General features: G+C 47.6%; 1 protein-coding gene across 1 annotated transcript in view; it reads left to right on the top strand.

Moving 5' to 3' along the window:
* Positions 1-21002, top strand: part of ARHGAP22 (Rho GTPase activating protein 22) — a 50186-nt gene that overhangs the window by 15331 nt on the left and 13853 nt on the right. Inside the window, exons 2-3 of the mRNA XM_088528743.1 lie at positions 1070-1198; positions 20099-20306. Coding sequence (XP_088384869.1) covers positions 1070-1198; positions 20099-20306 — 337 coding nt within the window. The remainder of the gene's footprint in view (positions 1-1069; positions 1199-20098; positions 20307-21002) is intronic.

The raw sequence follows: 21002 nt of genomic DNA on the forward strand, positions 1-21002 counted from the left end.
TTGCTCTTTTCCCTGGATTAACTAGGATTTAGGAGGTGTGTGTTGCGTGTACAGTCAGTCAGCTCCCCAGGAACCAGCACGTTCCAGGATCTCGCTCTTATCTCCGAACTCCATGAAGCGGCAATCTCCGCCGCGCAGCCCAGATGGGCAGCCCTCACCTATCCCGTGGATACTAAAGCCCGTGTCAGCGTGACAGCAGCACAACAACGAGGACACTATCTCCGTGGAAAGTCCAAGGCAGTTTCCATGGTGATGGCGGGATCTCCAGGCCTCTCGTGATGCAGCTGCTGTGTTGGACGGCTCCAAGGAAGCTATTATGTGCTCCAGGAGCCCTTGCTGGGCTGCGTGCAGCTCAGGGGCGTAAAATGAGGGGACGGTTTAAGTGGACTGGATGCTGAACTAGAAAGCAAATGGAAATAGAAGGGTTCAGGGGTTGCAAGTCTTGCAGCATCCATAAATGACATGTATAGGGCAGCTTGAGTACATGTGATATTTTGGTCAATGCTTTCCAGTAGTATTTCCCACCAACATTAGTGACTCCTGAAGTTTTTATTTCAAGTGGAAGTCAGGTTTATATTCCCAAATCTTAACTCCCCTTCAAAATACTGTTCCTGGGCTGGATCCAAAATCAGAATGTGTGTCTCTCTTTCCATCTTGAGACTAGAAATTCCCAGGAGTTTGGGGAAAGTAACATGATCTTGAGACTTCATCTCAAGTGTTTAAGTCTCTCACAGTGCCCTTGCCCCCTTCTTTGTGGGAATACCCTCTGCTTACCTCAGCACAGGTATGTGAACCTCTTAGGGCTCCTCCTGTGGGGTCCTACTGCCTGTGCTCTCCCATAGTTTATCAGGAGCTCAACAACAGGCTTCAGATTCCCACATTCGAACCATATGTTTTTTACATCAGTTTTGTTCTTCTGTCTGCCTGTGCAACATGTCAGTAGAAAGCAGGTAAAAAATGCTCAATTAAAGTGATCATTTGATGATTTTGATCCAGACTTTTTGTGGTTTTAAGTATCAGTTGCTGTCTTCTGAGCTAGATTCTAAGCGATTTGTGTTCTGTCTTTCAGGTGGTGCAGGGGACCGTGAAAAGATGCCTGTCAATCATGAAGCTTTCCTGCTTATGGCTAATTCCCAGAATGAAATGGAAGACTGGGTGAAAGCCATCCGACGGGTTATATGGGCTCCGTTTGGTGGAGGTATTGCAAATAGCTCACATGCACATAAATTAAAACATTTGCCTCAAGGTAAAACATATTCTTGTGATACTAGGATATGTGTAACACTGTAAAATCATTGAGATGCCTAGATAAGCTCTTGGTTGTCTAGAGTGTTTTACAGAAAGGGGGTTTTGTGATTTTTTTTCTGCCAGGGATGGAGGGGAGGGCACATCTGAACTGTACAACTGACTCTCAGTCAGAAGTGGGTGGTGATCTCTAACACTGCACTATTGCCAGTTCTCAGCGTTTTACAGGTATTTATTATCTGTTCTGTGGGTCGGTCTTATCCCAGTGGAAAGAAAGGAGTGTCTCCAGTTTTTTGCCTCACAGACAGATGCCCACCTGTAACTTCCATATAGCCAAAGGCAGCTTTCCATCCAACTCTTTTAGGGCTCATTTGGGAAGAGAGTTGGCATCAGTGATTGTGCTGCCTGAAGAAGAACAGCCTGGTCAGGCTGAGTGAACACCTGTAAGAAAACAGCCATTCACAATTCCTATCTTTAAAACAAACAAAATATTCAGACTCTAAATATTGTTGTTATACTAGAAGCTTCAAATTCTCAAGTCAATAGATCAGACAGAACATGCGGGTGTTTTTTTTTTTTTTTTTACATTTTAGCATAGAGCAGGAATTCGTGGATGTTTTCTGCTGGGTATGCTGCTGATGGCTGCAACTCCTAGCTTTGTACTGGACCCTGGACCCTCTGAGTGGCTTGTGTTCTGCTGATAGACTTCATGCCATTACATGCAGATGGTGATATCAACCTCTTTTGGGAGGTACAGGTAAAAAGTGCCAAATAAGGATTAGGTAACACTGTTACTTTTGCTGAAATGAAGTTACTGTTTTTCCTGGGTCTAGAGGGAAAAAAATAACCATAGTGCATCTGGAGAGACTGAAAAAATCTGCAAGGTCACCGAGGAGACCTGGTATTTCTTAGTATCTTTTGTCTTTTTATCTTTTTTTTTTTGCCCCCTTTTTTTTTTATCCTCTGCTTTTAAATACCCCATGTGATTTGGAGTCTCTGGTAGCAGTTCCTGGTTTGTCTGGAGCAGATACCATCTCCACCAATGATGTCATTTTTTCCAGGCTCTTCTTTCACTTAGCGGAAAGAGCATGTAGAGAAAAGGCAGCTTCGTACCTGGACCTAAGAGGTGCCATGAAGTGCTGTTTTGTTACGTGCAGAACAAGCGCTTTTCGTTAGTGAGAACCGATCTGTCATGATTTCTCCCCAGACAAGGGAAGGTGCTGGTTTCCTTCCCTCTGACATACAGGCTGCTGTGGAGAGACATCTATGTGTTGAGCCCAGTGCGGGACTCTGAAGCTGCTCCTGCAGAGATTTCAGAATGTCAGAATTTAGTAAGAATTAGCAACCACTTACACCAGTCCTTAGAGCGTGTGTTACAGCTTTGCTGTGTGTATCAAATATATGCTGTGAGGAAAAAGGAGACATTCAGTGACTGCAAGTGGTACAAGTTTCAGCAACAGCCACCTTCTTCAGGGCATGATGTTGTCAGTGTTGCTGGTACCAGTGCAAAAACTTGTTCATGTATTTTTGTCAATCTCTTGGAGTCGCTCCAGATCTTTTTTTTTTTTTTTTAATTATTACGAAATTAATTAATCACTGATCCTAAGGTTTTTAAAAACCAACAACTAAAAAGAAAATTGCATAAAACCAGAGATGGATTTCATTTTATTCTTTATTTATGAAACAATATTGTGCAAATCAATCTTTTTTTTTTTATTTAACCTTCTTTGCAAATGTCAAAAGGCAGGGAATAAAATTAGGAGGGCATGGGAGCACAATGGTATAGAGGGCAATAGGGCAGCAGCTGCTGTTCGTTGCTGCACTCAGATGCTGCAGGCTTGATCCGGTTCCTGTGGAGGTCAGTGTGAAAACTGCTGCTGATGTTGGTGAGAGCTGGCTTAGGCCCTGTAGAAGAGAATCACTGCAGTTTGCAGATTTGGAAGGAACTGCCATTGTGTATGCAGTTTTTTTCTTCTTCTACTTTATCTATCTATGGATAAAAACTACTCAAGAATGTAGGTACGTTTTGGGCTGCCAGCCTGGCCTGAGCTCTCTGCCCTGGTTCTCAAATACACTAGTCTAAAGCTAGCATCGTTGTCTGCTCTGCAGTTGAAGCTGTGTGATCAGAGCCTTACACCACGATTTCATGGCTACTATGAGCTGGCTAAAGTGCTAGCTGCTGTCGGAGGGAGCAGTCTTTCCCCACCTTGCAACCATGTGTCCCAGCCACGTTTCATTCTGCTAATATTACTGATTATACAGCTGTGCAGTAGGAAATGATCTGGCAGAAAGCTGACATTAAAAAATATATACATTTTTTGGTGGATTGGCTCCCTGGCCCTGCTAACTGTGCAGCTGCAGGAACAACAGCAGTTCCAGCACAACAAGGACACTGGGGAGAGATGATGAGGCGGAGAAGAGCTCACTTGTTCCTTGTAATCGCAGCCCACACTTACTATCTGCAGCCCACAAGTGGGTTAAAGAACCAGGAAACTGCATCTTGAGTCTATTTTCACTTCACCAAGTGTTTATAGGAATCACAGTCAGTATCAAATAGTTAAGACTTTAAAACCTTTATTTCCAGATGATTTTAGCAGGTTTGGGGAAGTGATCAAACCTCCTCCTCCTCCCTTACCGCCAGAGCAGAGCAATTTCTTTGTGTGTGAAATCCCAGCTTAGCTCAAATGTGGGAGGACTGTAAACATAGCTGTCTGTGTTTTAATTGAATAATTTGAACTCTGCTTTGCTGGCACTGCTAATTTGAGAGCCAAGTCTTATCTATCGACACTTTTTAATATACAAAGCTAAAGGAATGGGGAAGGGGGAGGAATTAAAAAGCAGTCTGCATTATTAATATGTAAATATCCAACCCTGGAGAAGGTTGATATGATGTAAAAACGAATTATGCCAAGATAAAAGGCGAGGTTTAGCCACACTTTAATCTTTGCTGATGTACTGAAGAAACTTATGAATCAAAAAGACTGAGGGTATCTTTTTACGTGTTGATGTGGGCACACAAACTATGCTTAGAGGTGAACAGCAAAGGCTTCTTAAAATGAAACAGAAAACTCCCCAACACTGCTGAAGATCCCAGATCATTAATAAGAGACACATTTAGGCTTAAAAGCCATATGGAATGTGTGCTTTGAAATGCACTTCAAATGTGACCTTAAAATAAAATCCAGGGGTTCCTAAGTCTTTTGAAGAGGAGCTAGCTTGTTTGTGGAGAATATGCTTTCTAACAAGTTTCCCCGAGTTTCAGGTTCCTGAATTCTTGAGTCTAGTCCATCTCATTCAGAGCAGAGAGTTGAAAGTAAGGTATGTGTTTTGATTTTGTCTTTAGGAATAGTTTCTTACAGTGTCTTGATAAAAGTGTGTTTTGCAGCATGTTCTGATAGCGGGTGAGTGAAATTGCTCCCTCTGATCCTTCCTGACTCCACAAGGGACAGATTTTGCTGAGTTTACTCCACTGAAGCTCAGAATTTTTCTGTATTTACACCTACAAAACTGAGACAGAGCCCTTACGCAGTGGGTCTGAGCACACCCAGACCTGCACATTTGGAATTAGCACCTTGTCATTCTTCACTACTACACTACCTGGAGCACCCTTTGTGCCCTACAGTCATGCTGTTGTGTGGCAGCTCTTCACTGTGGAGTGCTTGGGGCAGTGCCACACTGCTTCAGGTGTAACCTCGGCGTGAGTGAGGCTGCCAACATCCTCCCAAGGTGACGTGTAAAGTAGTCAGCGTGGCTATGGTGAGGCAAGGGGGCACTGTTCCCCCTAGAAGAGGGGCTGCATTTGTAGGCAAGAGAATTACAGCGATTTTTAGGACACCTCTTGCCAACTTCAGTTGGTGTACCTTTTTTTTCTCTTGCAGAAGGCATAAAACATAATGCGTATGGAATGGGTTTTTGGGTCATGAGGTACAAAAGCTGAGTTTATGCTACCTGAGCTAGACGCTGATAGGTAAAGCTCTGCTGCTGATCAGCACTCATGGGCACAGAATCATTCAGTGCTTATTTTTGTGTTACACTTGTTTCTTTCCTCTGTTTACTTTCTAATTTTTGCCATGAGCTGTTCTCTGCTCCTCTGCCAAAAATGCGTGTCATAGCCCCTTTCTTTCTTCCATTATTTTATCCTAATTCTTCCTCCTCCTTATCCTAAGTTTTCATCAGTTCCTTGTGATGAAGGGAGGTGATGCAGTTGAAAGGGATGTGCATCCTTTAAGCAAACAAGAATAGCTTTGCCCTAAGATGGAGTAATTTTCTGGAGGAACTCTGTAAAGGCTTTCTCTGCTCTGGAGGAGCAGTCAGTTTTAATTGGTGGGAAGAAATGTCCACTGTGAAAGTGGACGTGGTGAAATGCCCACGCTACTGTCATTAACTCCAGGCCACTTCTCCATATAGGTAAATCTGGATACATGGATCATTTCTTCTTCTGCCAGCAGAATGGCGTGGGGAGTGTCCTTGCTGTCTGTGCCCATGTCCAGACCATGCCTTGTACCAGGGGAGAGCTAAAAAGTCTCTGTGGTGCAATTCACTGTTCAGGTTTATGTCTTGGTTGGTAATGGGCCTAATTAGGGGCTTTTATATAGCATCTCAACGAGAGCAAAACATGACTATTTTGAAGGGTCTTATATTGTTCTTAGATACATGTCCACCAGGATGATGGACAGTTCAAGGAGCTAGAACATTATGCTAGGTTTTGGGGACCTGGGATTTTATTCTTGCATCTACAATCCCTGTGACCCAGGGTGAGTCATTTTACCTGTGTTGTGTTTCTTGGTGCATAGGATGGAGATTTCCTAGGGAGACCACCACGGGCACAGAATCTATTAATGAATTTAGGACTGAGATAGCACAGGACTAAAGACTGGGGGGGTGGCTCTTGGCATCCGTTCAGTGTGAGCACAGAGAAGGGGTTGCTGGTCCCTGTCTTATTAGAGGGCTCTCCTAGAGCTGCTGTCTCAGGGGAGGTGTTGGCTGGGCCGTGCAGATCCCCCTCGCTAGGCGTCAGGGTGGGGGGTGACCCCAGGTGTCTGCTGGGCCCCACGTGCTGTTGTCACTGCACAGAGAAGCTGGTGCCTGGCACAGTTCATCAGTGTTGGCCCTCCAGTGTGGTCTAGTGCTGGGAGATGGGCCTGACCACCGGGAGAGGGGGAGAGAGGATGAGGGTCATGATTTCAGGTATCTGCCTGGAACAGGGGGATGCGTGAATCCTCTGAGAGGAGGTGCTGGTTAGCCCCATCCCAAGCAAAGGTTACCCAGGCAGAGTTACAGGCACTTGTCTGGATGTAGCAACTGAAGCACAGAGCAGAAATAAACTGAAGTTGGGAGTGGGTCTTACTGCCTTGGCTGCTTACAGCAGAGAAAGTTAGAAGTCTGTTGCTAAGATCTGATTAAATTCTTTCTTCTGACTTATCTCCCTCACATACCTTAAGGTCTCCATTAGTGCTCTTCTTCTAACATATTCTACCATCATGATGCAGCCTTGAGGTATAGAAAAGCTATTGTCCTAATTTTTTTAAAGGGGTACATTTTTAAAGGTGAAAGCTGAGGTATTGGGCAATCAAATAGCTTGCCCTTGGTCACGTTGACTTTCCAAAGAGCAGCCCTGAAGTTACCTTTCAGCAAGGCAAATAGCAGGATCACAACTCTGGCCTGAGGCCACAACTCTGGCCTCTTGGCTCTGCTTGGAAGAATCTCATGGGAAGAAGCATTCAGGAAAGCTGGTTGTTTTCTGAGGTTCACCTTCTCCAGGCTCAAGAATGGTCCATCCCAATGTGCAGGCATCAGAAAGCCTGCATGGGTGAACGCAGAGCTCCTCACAAAAAACTCAGACACCAAAATGAAGCGTACAAGAGGGGGAAGCAGAGGCAGGTGAGCCAAGAGGAATGTATTGACAGTGTGAGCATGAAGAGGTTAGGAAAGCTAAAACCCATCTGGAGTTGAATCTGGTGACGGGTATGAGGGGTAACAAGAAAGACTTCTTTAGATGTATCGGCAGCAAAAGGAAGACCAGGGAAGACCAGGAGAACATGGATCCCCTACTGAATGGGGCAAGGAATTGAATGGGACAAGGAACACCACTCTTCTTAAGAAGGCCAACAGCATCCTGGCCTGCAGTAGGAAGAATGTTGTCAGCAGGTTGAGGAAGGTCCTTTCCCTCTGCTTGGTGCTGGTGAGACACATCTGGAGTCCTGGGTCCAGGGCTGGACTCCCAAGTACAAGAAGGACATAGACATGCTAGGATCCAACAAAAGGATATGAAGATAGTCAAGAGGCTGGAGCAGCTGACATATGAGAGGCAGCTGAGAGGTATGTTGGGTTTTTTTCTTTCTTTCTTTCTTTCTAGTCTGGAGAAGAGAAAGCTCAGAGGGTCTTATTGCTGTGTGTAAATACTTGTCAGAGAGTAAAGAATATAGAGCCAAACTCATCTCATCTCAGTGGTGCCTAGTGAAAAGACAAGAGGCAATGAGCACAAAGGGAAATAAAGAAAATTCTGTTTAAACATACAAAAAAAATGTATTTTGTAAGGGTGATCGAGCACTGGAGCAGGTTGTCCAAAGAGATTGTGGAGTTTGCCTCCTTGGAGATGCTCAAAACCTGTCTGGACACAGCCCTGAGCAGCCTGCTGTACTTGGCCCTGCTGTGAGCTGGAGCGCTAGGCGGTCTTCAGAGGTGTCTTCCAGCCTAATCAATTCTGCAATTCCTGCCTGACCTGTCCTAGGGAGATGAGACAGATTGCACACTGTGGAAAGGAGCTCTGAGTCCAGTCTCGCTCTGAAAACATCTGCAGTTCTTACAGCAAGGCAAAACTACAGTGCATGCAGGGCAAAAGGTTGGGGTCTGTGTTTCTCAATGACTTTTGAAAATCTTACGTTTAGAAGCCAGGTAGCTGGTCAACATCCACGGAGGATTCGTAATTTCCACCTCACTTAAGTTCACTCCTTGCATGTGTTTCACCTTTGAGCTGGTGGCTCAAGCTGATGTTCAGTACCAGAGCCCAAGTTCAGCTCATCTCTGAGTGACAACCAGACCTCCCTCGGGTGGTCTAGAGCACCCTGAAGCGCCGTGTACAGCCGCGGTGGCAGGGCACGTGCAGGCAGAGAGCAGGTCTCCTGCCCCTCTTTCCAAATGCCCAGGCAGCAGGGGTGATTCTGCTATTGCAATGTTGCATGTTCAGCTGGCATTAACAGCTTGGTTCCAGTGCTTCTGAGTGCCGATGCCATTTGACATTAGGTGGATACGTTTCTAGCCCCTTGTCCGTTAGCGCAGGCAGTCCTGGGTGTCGAGGGCAGGAAGCCGGACCTGAGAAATGAAAAGCTTCTAATCAAGAGTCCTTCTCAATGCCTCTGCTCATTCAGGTAGCAGATAGAGGAAAACCACAAATAGCAATGACTCCTTTACATGTGCAGGTGAGTGGAGTGAAGCTCTTAGTCTGATTTGCTTAATGAACTGAAACTTTGCATGGGACTATTTCAGTTTGAATGAAGCATGTGCTGGCAGCCTTTCTCAGGTTCAGGGGAGAATTTCTAAAACGAACTCTGTCTGAATTGCTTATGAATTCCAGAGGTTGTGTAGCTAAGACCTAAAATTTATCCAGCTTCAAATCCTTTGCTCATAAAAGTGACTTTGAAAAGGGTCTTGGATAAGAGATGATTTCAGGAAGGTGCAAGGGATAAAATTACAAATATCAGGAGTAGCTAAACAGCCATCAGGTTTAAGCCCCCCAAAAAAGATGCAGTACACAATTAAGTTACAATATTCTTTGTTACAAGATGTAGTGGAGGCCAAAGTAATAAATGGGTTGAGAATGGGATTAGATGAGTCGGTAGAAGATAAATCCATCTGTACTATCAAAACAAAAAGGTCTGGATGGAGTCATTAAACTTCTTATACCCTGTGTTGCTAAGAGCAGTCCTGCTTCGGATAAAGCGGGGGTGGGATTGTGCTTTCCTCCGCAGCAGACTGACATCCCTTTCTTTTCATCTAGCAAGTGCCATGGCGAGAGCAGTGGCTGTGGATTTGTTATGTTGCTGGTGCCAACTGCCTGTGGCCCATGGTTTGAGCAGCACCTCTTGCTACATTGGTGGTTTTTCCAGTGAGGCCTTTCCTGTTCATGCTTGGTGTTTGAAATCTGACAAGCTTAAAACAGTGATGGTTCTCACTGCAGGTCCTGGCAATGTATGATTAATGGGACAAACATGTTCCTGTGGTGTTTCTCAGCTTGCAGGCAAGTATTTTAATTTCTCTGGGTTATTCCTTTGATGATTATTATGACAATCTGTGCTTACTAAAGGGGAAAGGTAGCCTGCTCCTTTCAAGTTGTAATGTTAACTGTTTAGGAGCCAAAAATAAGGAATTTCACCTTGCCTCTCTTTTCCTATTTCCTTTCCAAGAGTTACTGCTCTATCCCTTGTGGTTGCCTCTTCTATCTGTCGTCATCGGGCAGGCAACCTTGCAGCTTCCCCCTGGCACCTTCTGAGTCCCAAGCAGAGGGAGGGAACACTCAGCCCTTGGCCTCTGCTAGAAGTTTTCCTTTCCTGAAAGGTTGGCACATTTACTGAAATGTTTTATTCATTTTACAAATTGGAACTAAATACCATCCCCTTTCTAAGCAAAACCAGTCAGGTTCAGCTGCTGCTAGAAATTAGATTCTGACCTTATGCTTCTTGGGTGGCAAATGTGTAAGTAACATTTGTTTTCACTGAGACTTTTATTTAGATAGTGGAGGATCAAGGTAAATGTATGGGAATTAGCTAAAGGATATTCATCATTGGTTGAGTCTGAGGAAGCAACAAAGTGAAACCTTTTATAGTTCCCTCAGTAGCAAGTTTTATAGTTGTAGGTTACCGATTGACAGAGATATTTATGGTGGAGTTGATTTGGATAAGAATCCATCTGTTCAGTGTTGATCCTGTTAGTCTGATCTATGCTATGACTCTTAGTTGTGTCTCTAGCTCGCAGGCCTCGCCAGGCCCCAGGATGCTCCGCAATCCTGGCACACAGGAGATGAGGATCACGGCAGCGTTCAGGCTCCGTGATCGATGTGTGTGGAGTCAAGGCTGGGGTTCACAGGCCTGGATGCCCAAGGCTGGGCTTCAGCCTTCTCTAGTGCTGAGGCTGGTAGCAAATATGCTAAATCATAACTATTTTATATTTACTAACACTCAGAAGCTTTGTAAAGCCCTCTTGTGTAGTGTGGAAAACTGTATGCAGCCCACCTGGGAGAGAAGCTCTGCCAGTCAGATGCCTTCTGCAGAATCAGCTTCATTCAAGTCTGGAAGGTCTCTGTTAAATGAAGACAGGCATGTGCAAAACTCAGTGAATAAAAAAGTTTGCAGAATATGTTCTTATGCTGTGGGTAGAAAGAAGCTTTCCAGGACACGTTTGCTCAGATTATTGCCTGCTAAATTAAAAGGCATTTTTGGTGCTCTTGATGATTTGATCTCCAAAAGCTTCTTGTCTTTGTTTACAGAGAAATAGACCAATAAACGCGTGGGTTTGGCTCTGGATTCAGAATGCTGTGGTTAAGTGATTTTAAGTCTGTTTATCCTCTTTTTCTCGGTGAGCAAACAGTTATAATCTCAGTTTAGAGCATAAACTGGGCAGAGTCCACTACAGGGTAGTTCACAGTGCTGTTCAGACAGCTCCTTTCCTGACACATCTTAGAGAGATGGAAAAGCACCACGCACAAGTTGGGCTGGAGCTGCTGCAAGGCCAAGGTGGACACTGCTGTTTGCTGACCTTTCTGCCTGGCGCCTGCTGGTTTGTCAGGTGGCAGAAGCCTGTCGATTCCCAAAGGATTTCATTTTCGCAGTAAAGGCTGAGTCCCCGGCCCAGTATAGGAGAAAGATATAGGGAACTCACTTTGCTCAGAGAAGGATCTGAGCTGTTTGAGAGGGCAGAAAGTGGAAGGGAACTTTTCTGCCCAGGGGAATACTTCTGTTGAAGGGCTTCCATCCAGGTTCAGCCCTGGCTGATCACCTGTAGCCATTTCACTGCCAGCTTTTGATAGATGCAAGGAGATGTTCCAGCTGCCTGTGCTTGCATTAAGGGATGAGTGTGTTTAAGGCTCAACTTACTTGAAAGCTAAGGAACTTCAACTCTGGTTTTAACTTTGAGAATAAGGCCTTTCTCTCCAAATAGGCAAAGCAGTTTCCTGGATCAGAGCATCCTCAGGCAGATCCTCCTGAGTACATCTGTATATTAGCTAACAGTGTGTGTAAGCTGGTGTCTAAAAATACCTGCACCCCCATGTGCTAGAGCTCTAGCAGCCAGCAGGTTTGTTCAGAGCTGGGGAGGGATCTCTGGGTTCATGTGGGTTCACCACTCTTGTCTGCTGCAGCCAGATTCAAGACTGAATTTGACCTGAGTTGGATGCCAAGCCTGAAACATTCCTGAATTTTCAGGGGTTGCATGAGCTTCAGTGAATTTTCCAGTTAGTCTCAAGGCCTGTAGTGACATGTAGAGGCAGGATACTCTCTCCCTCCTCTGGTACCTGCAGCAGAATAACAGTGGAGCTGCTCGTTCATGAAAGCCCTGCTCTCTGCTAGGAGCCGTCTCCACACAGTGGCACCGAGGAAGAAAATGTTGCCAGCTCCCAAGCAGAAAATTCATGTGAGGTTTTCTTTAGAAACCTACATCCTCTTTTAGGAAACTAAGAACAGACCAGACAGTGGTAAATGTCCTTGCAGCTAAAAATCCCTGTTTTTCCACATTGGAGAAAAGAGGGTTCAGTTTCCATTGCCCCTTCTGTCCTTGGCACAAGGGTGGGGGAGATCTCCAGGTGTCAATTTTGGTGACAGTTTGTATGCAGCGTGGCTGACACTCTGGAATTTATTGCTAGTCTTGCAGTATCGAGAGTGCTTCTGGAGTCTGCTGTCTCTGCAATCTTGCATTTCATTTTTAAGAAACATGGAAACAGGTGAAGCCATATCTAATCTAAGTATGACCTAGAAATTAGAAAAAAGGAAGACAAATTATACATACGTACAAACAATGTGTATGTATACATTGTGATTTTTGTTTAATCTTATCATATTTCATAGCCTTAGTCATGATTTTTGATGTAATGTTTTGGAATGGATTCAGGCTTGCTTCAGTCAAGAAGATAAGACTTCAACTGTGGAGTGTGTAGATAGGCAGCACTGCGCTGCACTGCTCCTGCAGTGTTACCATGTGCAGGGAGCAACTCTGCAGCAGTTGACATTTCCTGCTTTGGTCGTGATGTTCGTATGAGCAAGAATTTACTCCTTCTGCCTTTTTCTCTCGTAGAGGGTGTGTTTATTCCTTCAGGACTTTACCTGCTCTTTGTCATCTCTCTTGTAACTCATGGTATTCTTATCCATGCTGACATCTACTCGTGCTTTGGATCATGCTGTGGCCTTGGCCACAGAGAAGCTGTGAATTCCATAGGTTAATTGCACTTTTAAGTACAAAAGGATCCATTTAAAACAATCTGACTTTCCACTTCACTGAATGCCTTCGCATCTGTGTGATTTGAGAGATGGAAAAACAGAAATGGAGAACTGAATGGAAGAGTGAGAATCTGCATTTGCTGCCTCCTGGGCTCCCACCCCAAGCATCAAGTCCCAGGCTCTGTAATGTTATTAGCAGGTGTGACACATTTTGAGGCATCGTTCCAGGCCGTGGTGCCAGAAACCCTGCTGGTGTGTCCCGCATCCAGGAGGGGGTTGCTTCCACTTGGTAGCTGGGGCTGTGGGCAGCCTCTCCCTACCCTGCCGTGGTCATAGTAGGATGATAACACAAGGGTGAAGGGTATCCGGAGTCTCATTTGTACCTTTGAAGGATCTGTATCACTTAGCAAAGGTTTTCACTGGGCTTTAAGTGTTACCTAGCATATTGCTTGGGCTTCTCATACCTAATTCTAAAATGCCAACTCACTCTTCAAGAACTGGAGCCTTGAACCCTGGTACTGCCTTTATCTGAGGTGAGAGATGCCATTTCTTCAATTTTTGGTTAAAACAAAGGTTTGCTCTCTGGTTTCCTGGGTAGAGGAACAGTGCTGTCCTGGTGGCTGGAATCTCAAAGCTTGACTGCTGCCTCGTTGTCCTCTCTGATGTGCGCATGCAAGCACAGCCACAGCGCGGCTGAGCAACTGGTGCCTGCAGGCCACCAAATTCGGGGGTGTGTGATCTGTATGGTGACCACAGACATGATCTTTTAATGTTAGAAGCACATGAGCAGCTGCAGACAGGGACAAAACTTACTTATTTCTGCAGAGGGGAATGAAGTTAGCCAGAATGGTTAAAATCCCCCAGAAGCCTGGGGCAAGGGGTCTGGCTGCTGCAGATCTGCGGTCGCAGGAGCACGTTTTGCAAACGGGACGAAGGGCCGACCGCTGGGAACGGCGTGGGGCAGCGCGAGGCTCCCCTTGACCCCGGGCGCTGCCCTGGGCCGGGAGCTGAGGGGGCTCTTGGGCGCCCTGCCCAAGCCCTGGGGACCGGCCCCCGCAGAAGCCACGTTCAGTTCCTCCCCCAGCAGGTACCTAGCTGAGCTCTGCCCCGTCAGCCGACTTCTCTGCGGCGGGGTAAGGCCAGGAGGAGACAAACGCTGCACCGGATGAAAGGCTGTGGCTTGTCTGAGGCTGTGTAAAGCTCCGGAGCGCAACGCGGAGCTGCAGAGATGTCCTGAGACCTAAGGAAACGGTGCGGGGGAGCTTTCCCCTCCCAACTCGGGCTCTCTGCTTGTGGCTCCTTGCAAGCAGCTCCAAGGCCAGACCGGGGCACCAGGTTGCCGGCAGCGCAGCCAGCGTAGCCTGTGTCAGGAAGGGATCCAGCGTGGCAGGCAGACAGCAACTGTTGCTCCGCTCTTCCAGCTATCAGGAATAGATCTGACAAGCAATTAGAGCATGAATATATTACAGAGCCGATGGGGGATGCCTTTGTTAAAACTTGTGACCCATGCTTAGCTGCTGTTTACTTTGGCGGCAGCTTCGAGGGTGGGCAAGACCCTACCTGCCTGTCTGTCTGTCTCCCTCTCTCCACTTCCCCGGGCGGAGGGAGCCTGGGAGCTCTGCATCTCATTGGATATTTCAAATGCTTTCTGCACAAGTCATAATTAATGCCGAGTTGTGGAGCGGAGACCAGATGTGCTGCTGAGATTATCTCCCAGGGCAGATCGGCTGCTCTCCGCTCCGTAGCGCCGCGTGAATGGAAAGTTGCCAGCGCTGGGACTCAGAATGTGTCTGATGCCTGAAGTCAGGACTTTCTTTTTCTGCCGCTCCTGCTGTCTGACACTGCCTGGTTTCTGCTTGAAGCTCAGCGCCTGTCATGTAGCGGAGTGCTGCACAAGAACGAGAGGTATGAGATGATTTTCCAGAGGTTTTAGTTTGTTACGGTTTCCTTGTCTTGGAGGAAAAGCAGACGTTTGAGCCGAGACTTAGGAATGCTCAGGCAGAGGCTAAGTATCTAAATATAGTAGCCGTCTTTATGAATGGGAATGAGTGAGAAGGACTCAGTCTGTGGCCAAAAATACCGTCAGATTCCAGCCTACCATCTAATGATGGTTTGGGGAAAGTGTGTCTGTGTTTGTACCCAGAATATTTAAATGCATATGTGCGGATGAGAGTGAGCACGTGTGAAGGCTGATCTTTGTGGGAAACGGGCTCACTGTGTGCCAAGTTCCACCACAAACTCATTTGTGTGACTTTGGGCATGTCACTTAATGTGGTTTTCTTGGTTCTCAATCACCTGTCACTTCCTTGGTCACTTCTTGTCTACTTTGTCAGGCTGGATTGCCTAGTTCCTATAGAGTAACTCTCGCGGCGCGGCGGGGCTGCCTCTGCGGCTGCTGCTGCGGCGCTGGGCACGGACACGCTCGTGGGAGGGGAAGGAGAGCTCGGGTGTGTGTGCGCCCTGCACCTCTGGCCACGGTTTCTCTCTGCTTTCATGTGTGAGCGGGACACATGAGTGGGAGCCCAGGCACGAATGTGGGAAGGTGGAAGCAGAAGCCTGCGTGTGCAGGTGAGCACGTACACAGCCTGGTGCACCCACAGACTGCGGCGCGGTGAGGGGGCACGTTCTGCCGAGCAGCAGCAGCCAGGTGCTGCCTCCTTATCTTCCTGCACATCTCTTAATGGATGTATATTAATGTGTACAGCTGGCATAAGTGTTCCTGGACTTTTCCTGCTTTAGGCACGTAGAGAGTCCTCTGCCTTCTCTGTGAAGAAAACTTCTTCAAGGACTGCCTTTATCATCTCTGTCTTTAGTTTATTTTGGTTGAAATCAGGGCTCTGATGAGGAAAAATTAAGCAGGGAGCATATATTTTTCTGCCCACTGCATGTCTGGACAGCATAGCTGAATGTATAGGCTTTGTATGCCTGGAGCTGGTGGGTGAGCTATTCAGGCCAGGACAGAGAGCCTGTCTGTGCCCTAGTCAGTACATCATTCCTGGCTCGCGTTTTCCACAAAGAGCCACCTAAATCTTTAAAGAACAGAGACAGTTTGTTGGAGAGGAGGAGCAAAATCCTGTAGCTCTGCTAGCCCATTTGCTTGGTATCTGTTGAATCTTTCTGAGATTAAGGATGTAGTCCCAGGCTTTCTTTTTTTTTTTTTTTTTGTCCTCTTCCCTGCTTTGAAACCAAACAACAGTGCCTAGCTCTAGATAAGGCCATAGCAAGGAACTTTAACCCTTCATTTGCTGGTAGCTTTTGGCATCATTTCCAGGCTCCCCCTGTCTGGGACTGTGTTTGGATGGCACTTGCTCCCCTTCCCCTAAATGAAGAACAAGGCTGTAATGGGTTCCAGGCGGCTCATCGAACGCAGCGAAACGCTGCCAAGTTCGGCCGGAGCTGCAGCCCCGTGATTAAAAACAGGCCCGTGCCTCGAGGAGCCGGCGGATGCGGAGGAAGCCGTGGGCTCCACGTCCGCTTTCCCTCGCGGCGTGGGGCAGCGGCGGCCCAGCCACGCAGGGATCTGCTGCCGGTGCCAGGGGCGTTTAGCCACCCCGGTTTCACAAGCCCCGGAGAGGCCCAGCAGGGCGAGAGGAGCTGGGCCTGGCTGGCAGGGCCCAGCCTGCCCGGTCTGCCCTGCCTGGCGCAGGCACTGAGGGAGGTGAGTGCTCTGTGCCCCTTGCCAGCGCGGCCGAGAGCCCGAGTGCTGGTTTTCCTGCGGGGAGGCTTAGCCAAGGCTCCCCAGCAGATGCCCAGATGGAAGATTTCTGCCTGCCCAGGACTGTCAGCAGCTCTGGCTTGGGTCAGCCCAACTGCAAAGATTGCCCCATTCCCTGCTCGGTCTGCACTTTTTCCTAGACCCAAGTGTCATTTCTTCTCCCTGGCCGTAAATGAGGCGCACACATAAACGGCTTCTTCAAGCCCAGCTCCCTTGGCATCCCTGCTTGTCTTTGGCAGCCCTCTTCCACTTTATACTTTCTCTCTAAAGACAAAATAAACTCTAACCCTACTGTTCTTACTGCCAAGCAGTGTAGCAACATGAGCAGAGATTTAGGGTTATGGTTGAGAGGAAGGGAAGGCACAGAGTTGCAGTATGAGGGTGTCTGGAGAGCAACTATCAAAGGAACGTGCATGGAGACCTGGGCTAGGAGAGGTCTTTGGTCAGAGCAATTGCTGGAGGATCTTGATTACAGACCCACAAAATGATTAGGGTTGGGTTGAGCCAAAGACAAAGCGTAGAGCTGCGGGTGACGTGCTGCTGGAAGGGGTCTGCAGAGGGAGGACAGAGCTGTCAGCATACTTGTTTTAGGAGAAATGTTCTGTCTGGGAAGTGCTTGGGGGCTTTTTCTCGCACTACCTTGCAAAATTAGGGTTCAGATTTGAAATAGAAAACGTCAATCTGCCATAATGGGACTGTCACAGCAGAGCGGGACTGCCAAGAGAGCTGGCCTGGTCCGTCTGCCTGGCCGTGGCTGGAGGGCCTTTCCCGGCCACCTCGCAGGGCTGGGAGGCCTGTGGGCCTCAGCACCCACCGTTGCACAGGGTCCTTCCTTCCTTGTGCCAGTCCAGCTCCTTTCACTCAGATCTGGGGTAGATCAGCTTCATCCTTGGTATTGTCAGTCTTCATTTCATGGCTGTTTCTGCTTTTTATGTATTTGAAATAGTGCAGACATAGGGAGGTGAGTATTGCAGTAAAAGAGCATTACAGTGCTTTGGTATCCCCCAAAGAGTAATGTTTCTATCTAGGAGAAAAGGGTATTACTAACCTCCATACCTTCCCTCTCCATCTGCTGGTTTAAAGCCCCATTCCTAACCCTGCGTCTGTCCTTTGGGCTGCAGGCAGCGTGCTGGCCAGGAGCCCCACACATGGGTTATAGCTGCAGGGAGCTGCCACGCGTGGGACCCGATTGCCTGGGTGGGCGCAGAGCGATGCTGCCTGCCAAGCACCAGAGCGCGGCCCTGGCCCTGGCCCTGGCAGGCCCGCGAGGGAGCCCGCGCGGAGCCGCACGCGCGTTGCGCCTGCCGCTCTCCTGTGCCCGTGTCCCGTGCTGCCTCCCCTCGCTAGGGAGCAGCGTGAAGCAGCCACACGGGGGCTGCTGGAGGAGCAGTAACTCCGTGCCCTGTACGTGCAGGGCGCTTCCTTCCCAGCCGTTCTCCGGATTGACTCTTTGGCAAACAGGGACGTGATCCTACAAGTAGAGGTTGGGAAGACCAGCGTTGCTGTCCTGTGACCGCCCTGACAGCTACCCAAACCCGTGACACTAAACCCATATGCCTTACACCCAGAAAAGTGAATACCAAATACCACATTGAGGAAATAGATAGATTTGGTGGAAGGAAACATGGAAACCTATGGAGGTTTTTTGTTTGTTTGTTTGTTTGTTTTTCTTTTTTTTTTTTTTTTTGTCTCTAGGGCGCAGAGCTTGGCGTCTGGCCCAAATCTGCTGTAACTAATGCTGCAGGACCCTGGTTTGCACTGGCCCGTGGCCCAGGATCACGCATGCAGCTGGGTGGAACAGGGAGACTGGGGTATTCGCAGAGTAGCTGGCGGCAGGTGGGACGGGTGCTCCTGCTCAGCCTGCACGGGTGAGGGGCCTGTGCTCAACCGCGCAGCTCCTGCGACCTCGGTTACTCTTTTGTGCTTCACGGCCCCCAGCATGTCTTTGTGCCCTGGGAGCTCTTGGGCGATGCCGAGTCCCACATCCCGAGCAGTCCTGCTGTGCTGCTTTGCCCTCTAATGACAGCAGGGATTACCTGGGGAGATGATGAAGTAATCTGTGCAAAAGCAGGGAGATTCCCTGCCCAGAAAGTAACTGCAGAGACACGCGCCTCAGTGAAAACTCATAAGCAGATTAGCAACTAGAACTAGCAACTAGAACTTTGCAAGAAAACCAGGATTTACAGTGATAAAAATAATTCACTCCCACGCTCCAGGGCATAGTATCTTGTGAAGATATGGAAGGAATTTCCTTCAAGACTCTTCCTCCAGCTCTGATACTGTAATGCAGTTGTGTAGACTGAAGTGTAGGGAAAGGTCCTGTCTTTTGCGGTATCACAAACTGGCAGAGAAAGGACTTGGACTTCGGATCCTCCTTGCACGCTTCATTCAGAGAATTGAAACTGAGGTTGGTGGAAAATTTGTTTTGTCAAGAATTTAGCAGGGTTGGACTGGATACAGAAAGCAGGTCTGACTTGATATGATTTATCCCGTGGAGGATAGTGAATGGTGGTTAGAAGATTTCTGGCCACGAGTCATCAGCCTCCCCTGAACATAGCACTAAAATAAAAACGGAAAATGTGGTTACTCTCAGGAAGATAAGAATTGCTCTAAGAAATAAGCAAATCCTCTGCCCTGGTGCAAGCACGCACATCAGTGTGATCATGGTGTAACTCCAGCACTGGTGATGCTGTTGCTTTTCCAGGCCTGCAGGATTAAGTGCTGTCTGATCCAAAGCTCCTTGAAATGAGTGGAAAGTTTCCTGATGCTTTGAGTGATATTTGAATAGATTTTCCTTTCTGATACACTCTGACCTTGTTTGAAATGGAGTAGGTTGGAGGTTTCTGACAACTGCGGTTTATCTTGTTTGCGATCCTCGCCGCTAACCTCAGTGGGCGATACCGCCTCGCTTGGTGGTACCCGAGGTGACAGCCTCCCTGGCTCCTCCACACCTGCAGGGTGCTGCAGCTGCGGCTGCACAGTGGGTTACCCAGCAGTGTTTTGGATGCAGCAGTCCCATAGAGGCACAGATTGAACCAAGACCCCTGGGTCTGAAAGCCTGAGGCTTTTCCGCGTGTTAAATTTTTCTTCACTGTCATTTTTTTATTGGTTGATTTAAATTAAAGGAAAATAAATAGAAATGCAAAGCATGCAGGATGCTGGAAGATTTTAACAACAGCCAGCTTTAATTCTGACAGCTGTTTTCTGTCATGGTCATTAGCCCCTGGCAGGTTGCTTCTCATCTGATCTGTTGGGCTATGCAGCTCCAAACTGGTGGAGGACGGCTGTGCCCTAGCTCTGTGCTGGATGCATGCAGAAAGGGATTATGTCCTGTAAAGCCAGCGTAGCCTTTGTTTTGGAGGCCTTGGGACAGAAGATTATGGCAGTATAATCACTTATTCCATGCCACATCAGTCGCACAGCTGCAGATAACCATAAGCAATGGTGCTTCTGTTATGTCTTGTTCGGCTACAATGGGTAAAAACTGACCCAGGGCAGAGGTCAAAGCGCTCTTAAATGGAACAAAACTCTCAGCATGTTAATTATGCCTCTTTTAAAAATCATTGTATTTTTTTAAATGTGTTAAAAACAGGACCTCCGTGCCAACTTCATCATCTTGTGAAACAGTTTCCACTCCCTCATCCTGCGCCTTATGCAGCAGCTCTTGGAGAAGTGCAGCTCACAGCAAAGCTTCTCTGTTGCTGTCTCTTGGCAGGCATCTTCGGGCAGCGGCTGGAGGACACGGTGCAGCACGAGAGGCAGTATGGGCAGCGGCTGGCCCCGCTGCTCGTGGAGCAGTGCGTGGACTTCATCCGCGAGCGCGGCCTCACCGAGGAGGGGCTCTTCCGCATGCCGGGCCAGGCCAACCTCGTCAAAGACCTGCAGGACTCCTTCGACTGCGGAGAGAAGCCCCTCTTCGACAGGTGAGTTGGCATCACCAAATCCAGGCCGTTTTGCCTCGGGCAAGTAAAATCTGACAGACAGGACGCGGAAGTGGCCGTTGCACTTTGATGTGCTTCCACGTCAATGTTCTCTGCTTGGAATCACTCCCGGGGGCTTTCACCTGTGTGATGCTGAGTGCTGCGGCCTACGTTCAGCTAAGTGCTCGAGCAGAAGTAGTCTGAGCCCAACATTCCCGGCTCCATCCTGCAGATACTTTTCATGCTCCGCTGCAATGGGCAGGGCAGTGCTTGCTCTCAGCCTGGAAAAATATCCCTAGAGTTTATTGGAAAAAAAAATCTTCTCATTCTTCCCTCATCTCATTTCCAGGCCACCTATACTTCCTTTCTTTGATTCTTAACCGCAGTCAACACTTGCTCGATAATTGAAAACATCAAATATTTAGAAATATTTTTAATGAAAAATGTTTTAAATTTTTAAATTTTCTCGCTTCATCCTTTCTTAAACAAAATTTTAGTTCTTTAACTAAGTGTCTGGATGTTCTCATTCAGAATTAGAATTGTCTCAATTGATGTGGGAAGTGAATTAAGTTATTTTGGAAAACACATGTTCTGGAACAAGAGTATCTACAGAGGGAATTAATCAGGACTAGAAATTTCGCTTTCATGTCTCGCCTCTGTCTAACTGTAGTCATTTCGATTTGAAGAAAGTCGTGAAGA

Source organism: Tinamus guttatus, unplaced genomic scaffold, assembly GCF_059628265.1.
Source record: "Tinamus guttatus ecotype Peru unplaced genomic scaffold, ASM5962826v1 Tinamus_guttatus_pri_ptg000314l, whole genome shotgun sequence".
NCBI lineage: Eukaryota > Metazoa > Chordata > Aves > Tinamiformes > Tinamidae > Tinamus > Tinamus guttatus.